Raw genomic sequence first — 13,689 nt, 5'->3', positions numbered from 1 at the left:
AGCAGTCAGCATAAAACTTTTTACTCACTACAAGCTTTAGGTGAAGCCCATAAACCAGCAAATACCTGTCTATGAGAGTGGAAGATACTGTGCTGCAGGAATCAGTAGACATCAGCTGCTCACTTGTGTCTCAGCCTGGAAATTGTTCTTCTTCCGCCCCTTTGCTCAAGCCTTTGCTGCTAGAGGCAGGTTAGCAATCTGACCATCAGTACACGATGCTGGGAGTGCAGAAAATATCCATATGGCCTTCAGCATGGCTTCTAGCATGAAGAGAAGCCAGCAAACAGAGAAAAAAACTGGAGGCTGGAGATACTGTTGTGGTAGACTGGTCTCTACAGTGATTTCATAGACATCTATTGCAAACAATGTAACGTAGAGCAGACTATAAGGAATGATCCTTTGTCAGAAAAAGTAGCAAAAAAGGGGAAAAGTGACAGAAGCATTTTTCTTGTCCACAGTGGGCTGCAAAAAATTCATCTCGGCCCTAGGCCAAGATCAGTATCTTAATCTTTAATTTATACTTGCATCTAACAAAACAAATAGCATAACTTTCTGTCAAATGTTAATAACAAGTGAAACTGGGTAGCCACATTTTTAGAAAAATTTAAACTTTCTTCTCCAGGACTGTGTTACAGCATTTATACCTATCCCTTACCATGACCAGCTTATACTTTAATTACAATATTAACTTGAAGTATTTCTTGAGGTTCAGTCTAGCCTAATTTTAAGACTTACTGTTTTGACAACTTCTTCCTAAAAAAGGAATGAGTGTGTGGCATAAGACAAGCCTGCTCAAGATAGAATTATTTTTAAATGCTCACTCTTTTCACTGAAGTGCAATAATTTACATGAAGAAAAAGCAAATCTGTTTTTAATTTCATGATTTAAAAAAAACTAATCATATTCTGGTGTTATATAAATTCTATATCTCATGGTAAAGAAACTGCAGATCTGAAGAGTAATCTATGTTTCATTAGTTTGTGTATTCTGCCACAGAATATAATATTACGTTCTTAAATTAGTTGGAAGCCACACTGTGCTGCAGAGTATAAAAACAAAAGTGAGGGCTCAAGCTAGGTCAAGCATATTTTGTATAGGTCCATTAAAAATCTCATGCCATTAATATTAATAAAGATGTTGAGACACAAAAGTCCTTCAATTAACATATATTAGGCAGGCAGGCACAAGCATTCAAGTGATCCCACTGTGAACAGCAAGAATCCAGTCCTCAAAGAATAAAGCCATGAGTGTGCTGTGTACATAGTGGGGCAGCTAGAAATGCTAATGCCACAGAAGAGTGAAAAGGCAACGCCCTATTGTCTGTGCAAGTAAATATCACTTTATTGCCTCAGCTTCCTCTTCTATTAAGCAGGTTTGTGCTGGGCCCTGTTATTCCAGTAAGAATAACTTCAAGACCTATTATCTTTGTCATCAGACTTTTTTCTTTTACTATTTTTTGGCAGGAACTAACTGGGCAGCCACATATGAGATTCAGAAAAAGGACATTCATCTGACTGTACAACTTGTTTGTAGATTTCCCTAGCTTATGAACTAACATTGTAAAAAAGAAATTAACTTTCACGTTCCAGAAATTACTCTGGACAATAATGGTTCCCACGGTACTGAGCTTCAACCATCAAGACTCATTCACTTGCATATGACCTGATTATTTGACATTTCTTCACCCTCATTCTTAGTGACTTCCGAGCATGATAAACAATAAAAGGTTACTGATGTCAACCTATTATGAGCCAGGATGCTGTTCTCATCTAACACACAGTAAAGCCAGTACTGAAGCTTAATTAATACTTGTTTGTAAATTGCACTGAGCTGCAAGGCATTATGATTTCAGGTTTCTTCTGTAAATGTTTACCTCGAAGCTTTAGTCAATGTTCTACTGTCTGAACCAAAGATAAGTTCTGCTTCCATCAGCTATTCACACAGCTGGTCAAATCACTGTCAAAGCAAATCAATAGGAAATTCCTTTAGCATACTGTAATTTATGGTAGACCTGCAGCAACAGAATTGGGATTACAACGGGATAAGAAAAGGCAAGAAAGAACCAACATTTCTGCTCCCACTGACATGATCAAAAAGACAGAGGAAAACCTTGTTTGTAAAGTAATTATCCATTAAAATTCGATTCAGATACCATTTAAGGGCTAGTCAAAGCCTTCCTAACACAAAATGAGTGGTTTTGAGAAAAAAGATACTGAAGTCTGAGTTTCAGCTGATAAAACTCACTGTAGTCCACTGCTAAGTCTCACTGCAGACATAACTAAGTTTAACCCCTCTCCTGCCAGCTCACTGAGAGAAGACCATTCCAAAGTGAGGTACACGGAGCTAACAGCTTCTGTATGTGGTCAGGAGTCACATCAGAGGAAGTACTTCTAATGACTAAAAAGGCTGCTGACTGTAGTGGGGCTGCTGTCAGGTTATCACTGGACACTGCAACTTCCAAAAAGAGAAAGCAAGTATTTTCTAGAAAATCCCTCGAGAGCGATATACCTGTAAGTCAACAACATTACTCATGCTCAGGAGAGAATGAAATCAGATGCAAATAGCTCTGAAATTGTCTTAAAGAATTGACCGATATATTATTGGCATCACAGCTCTGGGTGCCTTTGTCTAGCATTGCCCCAGCTTTTATCATGTCCCCATCCATGGACTGCAAATTTCAAAACCACAGATATCAAAAACAGTTTTTAGACCTCCATCCTTCTCTCACTGTTTGCAGTACTGGACAATCTACCATCTCTTTCAGAGTATGGGACATGCTGTGCCACAGAAACGCAAACCCTTCCCTAAAAAGTTGCAAATCAGTAAACATTATCTTAAAGATCTTGTAGACTTAAATGCAACTGTGACAAACAAAAACTGTAGGTGCCAAAATGACTAAGGGGCTTATGGAGCTGGTAACAAACTCCCAGTGACCATCCAGACCGGTTATGACTGGGCAGCCTACGTTGAATCAAAGTCAAGTTCCCAACTGAGTGCAAGTGTGCAAATCACAAAGCTGTCATCATAATCAGGGCACTGGTTTTGCAGAGAGGCTAAGGAGGAAGTAAGCTTGGGAAAAAGAAAATGTTTAAGAACAGTTTTGATACCACTGTTTGCTCAAATTAAGTGGACTGTGCAGCAGGGCCAGGGCACAACCAAGATACTCCTGTGCTTTCCGCTCTACTGCTATGTGTCAGGTACAGAGCTCTAGGAGTGGGCTGCTTGAGTTGGACTTCAACTACAGTTTCACAGACTGTCATTGTGTTTTGGGTAAACAAAAGCCTTAACACGCCAGGTCTGCAAACCTGGTATCTTCCTCAAACACTTCTGAAGTGGAGGAAGAAGAGGAAAAAGACAGCAATAAAACCTTGTTTGGGTTAATTATTAGTGACTGAAAGCTGGTATTAGTTACTAGAATCTGCCTCAAAAAAGAGAAATATTTTAGATGTTCAGCAGCTCACAGCTGTGCAGAAGAGAATATGTTGCCTTTCGGCAGCAGAGATGGTATGATCCAAATGAAAATAGTGGCGCTTAAAATAAAAATCCTCGTTTACATCAAAGACATCCTGTTATGAAGAGGTCAAGTCTGTGCAGACAGGTCACCCTCTCCTGACCCTTATGAGCATTTGACTATAAGCTTTTCTTTAATGGACTAGGGAAAGTGTGGGAACTAAGCTTTGTGGAAAGACTTTGCTACAGCAAGAAAAATGCTGATGTTTCAAGTATAGCTAGAGTCTACTAATTTCTTTAGAAGTTACGGTAAGACTGCTGCTTAACAAGAAAGGCCAGGATGAACTGCCTGTCTATGTACAAGTGGAGGATTCCCTGTTTCCAGAACTGCTTTAAGGGTACAAACAGTGGTGCTCACAACAGCCTGAAGTTTGGTCTGAAATACACCAACAAACAACTTCAATGCTCTTACTGCCAGCTGAGCAATAATGGAGCAGGCAAAAATGACTGAGAGGACCAGCTCCTGTAGGCACTCTTGCAAGCTGTTCTGTGTCCACAGCCCACTATGTTCAGGCTGATGGAGCCAAAGTGCTCTCAGTGACAGTCCTCTATGTATGTTCCAGGTTTCCAGGTCTTTCAATATAAAACCTTGAAGAAATGTAACCTCTGGTACTTTTCCTGTCCAGCAGAAGCAGATTATTTCTCCATCATTAATTCTCTTCAATTCCATTTCTTACCCATCAGGAATCAGTAGGGTCAAAATGCCTGGGATAACACTGTCTTTGTCTTGTAGAGCTAAAGCCAGAGTTAAACAGAAAGCTTATCAGACAGATATGGAGAAGGGCAATCAATAATCTAATAACACAATTTATTCCCCATCAGCAGTCAATTCAAGGCTGATACCAGAAACAGTGTCTTGTATTTGTCTAGTATAATTTAAAATATCTTCAAGAATATGGCTTTTTCCCATTGTCACCTCATTTTCCTTTAAAGGTTTTTCTTATTTTCATCTTTACCATACTATTGAGTGAATAATGGCAAAATGTCCATCAAAACAGTGGACAAAATGATGAACCTGTAACATAGTTTGTGTTTTATAAAGGATGGAGATGTAATGGTGTGTGAATACAAAGAAAGTCAAAGAACTCATATGCCAGATGCTGTTCATGTTGTGCTGCTATAATGGCAGAAAATATAGGATTTGTATATTGGCTTCTGGATGGAACAAAAATAGTTTTGAGAATGAGTCAAATCACCAGCTCTGTACTTAGTTTCTCTTCAAGGTCCCACTGGGCCAAATTTTGTCCTATTTTTACAGCTGTAGGTTTCTAAAGGAACCTCATTGTGAACAGCAATTATTTTGTACTTTTACCAGCAGTCTGGCTCACTGATTTTGATGGGAGTTTGTCTGCATAAGAACCTTGGGATTTGTCTCAACATATTTAATTGGACTTAAAGCGTGAGCTCTAGGAATAAGAGGCTGTTGTTAGCATGAACTTAAATAATGCTAATACAGGGTGCAATTAAATGACTACAAAGAATGGGTACATGAGTTGCCTCGCCTGCCTGCCTCTTAGGTGGCCAGACCGCATTAAGAAGCTTTAATTTTGTGGCTTCTTTGATACTTTGAGCAAAGTCCTGCCCTCAGACATGCACACACAACTTCCATTGAATTAATACATCTCCTGTTTATCTCTCAGTGCTACATCTAACCCTTTCTCCAGTCGTAGACTCCTCTGACAGCTCGGTGAGTGTAACATGATTCATCCTTCCCTCCTCTTTCTCTTCCCTTGACTAGACACTAACAAACATAACAGAACTTGAGACAAGAGAAAGAGGCCCCTTATAATGAAAGATTCAATCACATCTTAGCAAAAACAAAGGAGGGCACTAGCTAGCGCATGAAGCTGACTCCACTCTTCTAATTGAGGTACATAAATAAAAGGCAGAGAATGGCCCACATTCACCTCCAGCGTAAGCAGGTGCAGTCTCTCAGGCCTCCATGCTAGTGCGTTTGCTTAGGGCTGAATTTGGCCTGAACAATAAAACTGTATATCACATAGTTTTAAAGGACCTGAACTGTTCTCTCTGACCCAAAATACACATGCATGTCTCCTCTGCAATGTAATGGTAGGAGCGTTCCTTTATGTTGTACATATGTTTCTTTCCACTGGGTGCGTATGTTTTGTACTTGCTATATACCCTCACCTGTCTTCTCCACCAAATAGCAGCAACATCCCCACAAATGCTATATAATAAACTACTCATTCATTATGTTCACTGTTTTCTATGTTGTGTATTGGACTATAGTGTAAACTTGTTTGACTTGGTGAGAGTTCTTGTTCACAAGGGGAATGTGACTTCTGCTCCTAAATGCACAGTTATAAATTACTTTTAAGAATGTCTCTAGAACACAGCTGTACTACTGACAGCTCTGGGGTTCTCTTGTATTCTGCCCTGATTTACTGTGTGACTGCAAACAACTCACTTTATACAAGAGATTATGTATACATAGACCTAACGTAGGGAGACAGAAAGGAGACAAAAACTAGCATATAAAGAGAGACAAACAACGCACAGTTTACACGCAGACTAGGAAGACAGTAGTAAGGCTTTTAGAGACAATGTCATCATGAAAGTGGAGTTAAAGATGGTGAACCTACAACAGATATCTATTTTTAATGCAGATGGGATAGCACAACATGTGGATGAGAATGGGCAAGGGGGGAAGAGGAATGAGGTAGGAATACAGATATGGCTACAATGAGTAAGTCCTAAAAACCAACTTCTTATTCTAACAGTGGCCAGCACCGCCTCCTTCAGAAAAACTGAAAACCTCCTGCATTCTGTGGATTTCCATAGTCTGCCTCCCAATTAGATAGCTAAAGGCAATTATAAGTAATAATATATTACTAAATAATAATAGTAATAAAAACATATAATTAGAATAAGTGAGAATTAGCTCAGGTCAGGAGTTTGGAAAAAAATTGAATTTGGGAAAAATGAAGAACTTGAATTGGAGAACGTAAACAGAGGATGAAGCAGCAAGACAAACCATGGCCTGGATATATCAATTGGGAGAGTACAAGGGATTGAAGAAAATTCCCAGAAGTCATGCTGGAGTAACAGAAGAATTTTATTAAAAATAACAATGAATACCAATGGAGAAAGGAGTTGAAATTTTGCATTAATTTCTATTTGGGCCACATTAAGATGATGCCAAAGAGAGAAACTAGTTTTGTATTTACTAATATAAGTGAACTTATTCATCCAAAGTTGTAAGCGTTAAAAAAAAAAACACCCCTGAGAGTGTGAATGTATTAACAAAATATAGGAAAATGAGAAAAATTATCACAACTTCTTTGGAGGGAATGTATCATATTCTCTACAGATAGTCCAGAAGACATTTTTCTGAAGGTGTACAAAGTACATCCATATTTTGAGCATTTTTGATAAAATGACTGAGCAAGTCTGTGTGATGTACAACATAAGCCTGAATTTTAATAAATCTCTCATACTCTTTTATCACTGAGTGTGATGCTGCTACTCAATGCCTGATGGTGAAACAGACACTTAGGAAGATCTAAACAAGATTTCTTGCATACAAGTTAATTTCATTTAAAAAAAAAATTAAAAAATCACAGCTTTCTTGCTACATAACAGATACTCCAGCAAGTAGAGGATACTGACTGAAGCAGAAAAGGGCAGAAGACAGAAAAAAGAAAGTTTCCTGTTGAAAATCAAAGCACCTAAACACTGTGATGATGAAAAGACAAGAGACAGTACTCCTAGTAAACTTGTACACATTCTCCTAAAATGCCAACTTAATGTATTAGAGTACTTACTCAGATAAAGAGCGTAGATCCAGTTTTACCTTCTGACACATCAAGAAAATTGTCTTGACTGATGGAAACATTTGGTCTCAAATCAACAAATCAGCATAAAAATGTGGGTCAATGTTACTGTCAACTAAGCTATTAAAACTTAACATACACACATCTCTTAATAGATCTATACCAAAGCAACAAATTCTTGCTCCTTTCCAGTGTTAAGTTAAGGTCATCCTGCCTAACAAACCATTTCATATAGGCTCTCTCAAAAGTCTACTCTGCAGGCAATGGCAGGTAACAGACAGCTGAATGACTGAATACTCTAGGTCATCCAAAAAATTAGATCAAAGAGTCCCTGTAGTCTATTGAAATGCAATTGCTTCCACATCACATTGTGGTGTTCCAGGCTTGAAAGAATGGGTCACTGCAGTTTTATTGTAGAGAAGCTATTGCTAATGAAAGGAACAATGGAAAGATTAGTGCTACCAACCATATAGAAGAAACACCACTTTCGGTTTAATTGCAGTGAACAAAGCAAATAGGAAAGAAGGGCAACCAAGTGACAAAAGTAGTTGGTGCAAAGAGGATATAGAAGCTATTCACAAGGTTCTCTTGATCAGAGCACAGCGTCCAGACTTAACATATGATTACTGAATTTGGATCACAGTAAAAAATGACGTGGTTGTTGTTACAGACAGCTGATGACACATTTTTAAGAAGGCAGCCTTGCAAACTGAGAGACTAAGAATCCTGCTGATAATTTGCCTGGGATTCATTAGGTGCACTGAAATAAATAAATAGATAGGGAGAAAGGAACAAATATACTTTATTTGTGATACCTACTCTGCAGAGATTATTATAAGTAAAGTTTTACTTCATTTACCAGTTTAAAACAACATTTTAAGGTGAAATCTATTGAACCTTGGAAATGATTAAAGAAAGAGAGAGATTCTAACTGGTGATGATCTAGGTACTGAAAAGGGTTCTGCCATAATAAATTTGTTCATGCCACAATATTTATTCTCTTTTGATCAGTTTCTGGATCTTTTCTAAGCAAAGCTTGCCAGTCATAACAATCTCTATGTCGAGACAGTGGTAAAAGATCCATTTCAGTCTCAGTTAAGATCACCACATTCTGTTTCTCTGTGACCTGAGGCAGATTTGAACCTTCCTTCTCCAGACAAGACTTGACAAGCCCAGCTTCACTTAGCTCATAAAGCACGCTAAAAAACAAAATGTGACCAAACAGGGGAGATCACCCAAACCGTAACTGTTGTGTGTAGGTAGAGCACTTCTCTTAGAGGAAGAGACAAACACTGCAGTAAGTGAAAACAGTTTTTTTCTGAATAAATATGGTAAAAGCTAGCAGTTGTGAAAATGAAGCTTCCACAGAAACAACTAAGCACATCCAATATTAACAGTTCAGCATTACAAACACAACTTAAAAAAAAACAAAAGAAAGCTTCATTCCAGTTTCTGGCACCTGCTCCAAAGTCACGTTTGCAACTGTTCAAATGAACTATAAGATACTAATTCCTCTAACTTGCTGAGAAAAAAAAGTAGAGCATTGAAAATACAATCCAGACTACTTCAACCAGTTATCAGTATTCAACAGCTCTTCCTAATGAGCCACCCTCTTCTGAAGTCACTGATTACTATTTCAAAGGAAACACTGGGTGTCTCAAGTGCTCCTTTTTTGGTCCAGTCACACAGTTTAATAGCCCTTATGGACAAGTACCTTTGCAAAACAGATTTCTAGAGGGTGACCCAACATATCCTCTGGATCTTAGTCAACCACAAAGCATACAAATAGCTTCATATACCTAAGACTTAAATGTCACTGCTTTAATCTGCATCCATAGGAGATTGCTTTGCAAGTGCAAGGCCTTAAGCCTAAAAAACATCAGTAACTATTAATTCTGTAGATGATTCTTCTGAATTACATCAGTAAAGACTTCTCTGCAGGCAGTGAGCACTGTCAAATGTATTTTGAAAAAATAATTTGTGAGCAATAATTTTTCATAAACTTGGATGACAGCTATAAATGGAAAATATGCAATGATGATATTTAACACGTTCATAAGAGATCAACTAATCAAGACTTATAAACCCAAATAAGGCTGGAAATGTCAAAGGAAACAAAGGGAAATTGGTTCGTAACTCCTGCTGAGCTAGGAAATTCACCCTTCCTTAAAGCAGTTGACAAACCTAGGTATAATATTTTTTTCCCACAAGCTTATGGATTGATTTTTTTTTTCTTTATTCATTGTAGTTCACAAAGGTGGGAAGAGCATTTACTTAAGAGCAAGCAAAAAAGTATAAAATATCACAAACCATAACAAAAGAAAATTCCTATGGGATAATTACTAGGACTACCAGCTAGTCTTCTGGGTTTTTTTCTGAAAGACTGTGATCAGAAAAATACAAAGGGTGTGATGGAGTTCATTGGCTATAATTAAACCTCTTCTGTTAAATGCAATAGCAACTAGTGGTATTACGAAAATCACCAAATGGTGTATAGTATCCTGAATATTATACAAATTACATACCTTCAGCTACTATTCCATGTATGAAAATACTTTTAATGCTGATTTGTTTTAAATAAACACTTACCAAGCCTACACATGTAGATATTGCTACTGAAGAGGTGCTATCATTCCTTATAAATCCCTGGTAGAAACACTGCTCGATTTCATGTTCCTGAGAATTTGAGACTCCATCTTTCCCGAGTACCTGGACAATAAAACTGTTGCTTAAAATGGTTGAAGGTTTAAGTTCTAAGTGAAGTTCCTGTCCAAATGCTGAAAATTTGTAGTGCAAGGAACTCTTTGAACTCTGAGTTGATCTCTTTCTCCTAGTACTGTGCAAAACATCATGTGAAATGTACGATCCACTGGAATCCACTTTGACAGGTGTCACAAATACATAATCTGTAATGATAAAAAGTTAGCCATCAGCTTTTGTATCCAACAAGTAAGCGTCATTCTAACTTGGTAAGCACCAGGCTTTCACTGTGGCATGAAGCATTCCCTCATTTAGGGAATGGCCTGAAAGCTCTGCGGGCTATGTGTGTATAGTCTTGACTGCACAAATTCACCCCTGTAAGTCACACAGGCTCTCAAACTGTGTTTGTGTCCTTTCTGCCCTACTGAGAGGTACAGACTAACTAGCATAGCTGTGAACATTCCCACAATCGCTCTTCTGAAGACATTTGTCATCACCAGCAGATCTGTAGATTTTCCCCTCCCCTTGTATTAATTGCTGTCAAATGTGAAGGCTGCTCTGGTTTGAGAGTTTTTTTCCTTCCCTAAGAATGCAGCAAATGTTATATCACTGTAGGGGTAGCCATGACTGAGACTTTGTAGAACTGTACCACTTGTTCAAATGGATTAAAGGATTAATTTATTAATGCCTTAACTGAGTGAGACCTCATCTCTTTGTAGTGACTTGATTAGACTGGGTTTCAAATTGTAACTGACCTTCAGTAAAAAGAGATTACATCTTACCTAATAACCTTTAGTCAGCCATTGCTAATTGCATGTCAAAGAAGTTTACTGTTTTGGATAAAATATGTGAAAAATTACAAAACTATTTGTGAGGAGAAGACTAAGATCTACTCACAACCACCTAAGAAAGGAAAAAATAGAGGCCATGATTCAGCTAGCTGTATAAGCAGGTGCCTAGCTTGAAGTACATTACCATTGCTGTTGATCTAGCCATCCAGGGATCACTTGCAGCCTGGAAGCTGGGTCCAAATTTTAGCCATTTGCTGAACTAGGACCTTTGCGCCTATTCCTGGTTATAGGAGTAACTATGCTGAATAAACTGCTTCCCAACCCCATTTCATTTTTGAGCTGTACTTCTCTGTGAATACTTAAAGATGTCCATGCATTTGACAGTAAAACAATTCATTTCTCTTCCTCAATTGAAATAACACCATTAAAAAAAGAAGAAAACCCCCTCCTTCTTGTGTTGTAACAGATGTTGCAAAAACTATCAATCTCTTTGCCCAAATAGACTTTATTGGACACACATTAAGCTGAAAACATAACCAGTGATAGGTTGTTTTTTCTTAGACAGTGGAAACAATACCTCAAGAACTTTCACTTTCCTTGAGCGGTGTTAATCAACGGCAGAAGCTGAGGACGCTAAGCAGGCTGGTGGCCAAAAAATGCAAGCAGCTGCTTGAGAGAGGGAATCCCCCAGTGAGCAGATGATAGGGTGCAAGAGGGTTTTCCTTTCTGCACCCTGGTGTGGTTCTCTATTGTACTTTGTTTCCACTCGCACCCAATAAAAAGCCTATACTGCACTTCAAACTTCCCAAAGTCATCAGCATCTAAGTGTTAGTCTCTGCAACCTGGAAACAAACAGCTCCTGAGCTCTCACTCACACAAGTCCTTTCTCTCCAGGTTTGTTTTCCCTTAGCCTGCATTGCACGGCTTCTTCCCCTCTCCCACCCAAATCTTTTCATTACTTTTGTCTCATTGCTTCCATAACAGACACATGAGGTTTTGTTGTTGGGGCTACATACGCATTCATCTTTCTAATAGCACATGTAAACGTGGATGTTTTTACCATCTCATTCATTCGCTTTGCTGTTACATATTGTTCCTTTTAGCTTTTGCACACAGGGCTTAACAAGTTAATCTCTGCCCACGGTTAGCTATTTTACAGCAGCCAACTTGCTTTCGCTTTATGTTCCCCGAACACTGTGGCTTCTTCCCTTTAAATGCTCAGTCCACCAAAAAAAGCATCCATGCAAATGTTCATATACACAGACACAGAAAGAGCTATACAAACCATGATTCAATTCACTGATGCTGTCACTGGTTAAAGTTGCTGCATGAGACATGCAACAGAGGCAGCACAGCTGAAGGGTCTGCAAGAGAAAAAAAAAAAAAGAGAAAGAAAAGGAGTATTGGGCGAGATTTACTTGACAAGGGAAGGCAGAAAGACAAGGCACCAGAAACTGTGCAGTAACCTGGTATGAAAGTACACTAGGCGACTGCAAAAGAAAGTGCTCTCGACCTGCCTTTACAGGGCTTCCAAGCCACGGGAGAGTCGGGAATTGCATGGAGCTGCCGCTGAGAATCGCAACAGGTAAAGTCCAGACGACAAGCAGGAGACAGTCCATGTTCCGCCGTGCACCTGGCGTGCTACCTGCTCCCCGAAGCGTGCGGCGGGCGAGCCCGGATCCCCCGCATGGTCACCTGGGCTCTGCCCCGCAGCAGCTCCGGCGGCCGGCTCGCAGCGCCGCGCCCCCGCCGTGCGCGGCGGCGGAGCCCATGGAGCGGCGCCCAGGTGAGCGCGCCCTCGCCGCCGCCGCCGCCGGCGCGCACCCTTTAAGCCGCCGCCGCCGCCGCCGCCGCCGCCGCGGGGCAGCGCTGCCTCCGGCGCCGCGTCTCGGCGCGGCCGCCGCCCGGGGGGCGACGCGGAGCGGAGGAGCGAGCGAGCGAGCGGGCGGGCGGGCGGGCGGGACCAATGGGGAGGCGGCGGGGCCGGGCCGGGGCCGGGGCCGCGGCCGGGGCCGGGACTCGCGGGCGCAGGCGGGGAGGCACCTGGGAAAGGGGGTGGCGTGCGGGCCCCCCCCCCCCCGCCGCAGACCTCGAGGGAAGCGCGGAAGCCGCTGGGCTGAGCGAGGGCAGCGCCAGTGCTGGCACACCTGTGGCGATCTGCAAAGAGACCGGGGGGACCTTCACTGGGGAGGGAGGGGTGCAAAAAGGGGGGGCCGAGCCACAGGGCTTAATCAAAAGGACCAGAGTTTTCGTGATGATGCTGGGAGAAGGAGTCCAGTATCAGCCCTTCAGCTTCCAAAGCACCATTCACTTGGAGAGAATATGCTGTTATTTTCTGTTATTTTTAAAGGTAGCTTCATAGGAAAACAAACAAACCAAACAAAATCAAACGAAGATCAGGTTGCCTGGGAAGAAAAACCAGCTGTGATAGCCAAGACCAGTTACTGAATATTGAACACTGATGCCTATAAAGGAGCTGACTTTCACACAGTGGCTTACATGTATTGAGCCAAATGCAGCACCAGGTTCTGGTCACGACTAGTCTGTGCTATTAGGTTACACTTTCCCGTCTATAGAAAACTTCAGTAAAGGATCAAAGATCTAAATAATCTGAAAGGAAACTGAAGTATTGAAGTGAATGGGACTGGTTCAGGCTGGAAATCAATACAGAACTTGTTTCTGACGGTTTTGGCTGCACTTGGAGAAGTGTCCCTCACCTCACGATCTCCCTTTTGTGCTAGACGGTTTTCCAGTATGTGTCTCAGTCCAATCTCACCCAAAATCTCCCTTGTCCCAGGGTCACACCATGCAAATAAACGGTAGCTGTGTCAATTGAAGGTGCTTCGCTGCTCCATTTGGCACACAGGCTGGAGAGCACAATGGAAGCCGAGGTG

The 13,689-nt window shown here is 40.8% G+C and overlaps 1 protein-coding gene across 2 annotated transcripts in view; it reads right to left on the bottom strand.

Moving 5' to 3' along the window:
* The window catches only part of ADAMTS18 (ADAM metallopeptidase with thrombospondin type 1 motif 18), an 80,260-nt gene extending 67,651 nt beyond the window's left edge, over positions 1-12,609 (bottom strand). The window contains exons 1-3 of one of the 2 annotated variants that reach the window (XM_052797648.1): positions 12,309-12,609; positions 12,081-12,159; positions 9,894-10,210 (exon numbers count right to left, since the gene is read on the bottom strand). In XM_052797648.1, coding sequence (XP_052653608.1) covers positions 9,894-10,210; positions 12,081-12,132 — 369 coding nt within the window. In that variant the 5' untranslated portion in view covers positions 12,133-12,159; positions 12,309-12,609. Of the gene's footprint in view, positions 1-9,893; positions 10,211-12,080 lie in introns of both variants that reach the window. The other variant, XM_052797647.1, reaches the window with a different exon arrangement.
* Between the last annotated feature and the right edge of the window lie 1,080 nt (positions 12,610-13,689).

Source organism: Harpia harpyja, chromosome 9, assembly GCF_026419915.1.
Source record: "Harpia harpyja isolate bHarHar1 chromosome 9, bHarHar1 primary haplotype, whole genome shotgun sequence".
NCBI lineage: Eukaryota > Metazoa > Chordata > Aves > Accipitriformes > Accipitridae > Harpia > Harpia harpyja.
This window is presented reverse-complemented; position numbering and strand designations above follow the sequence as displayed.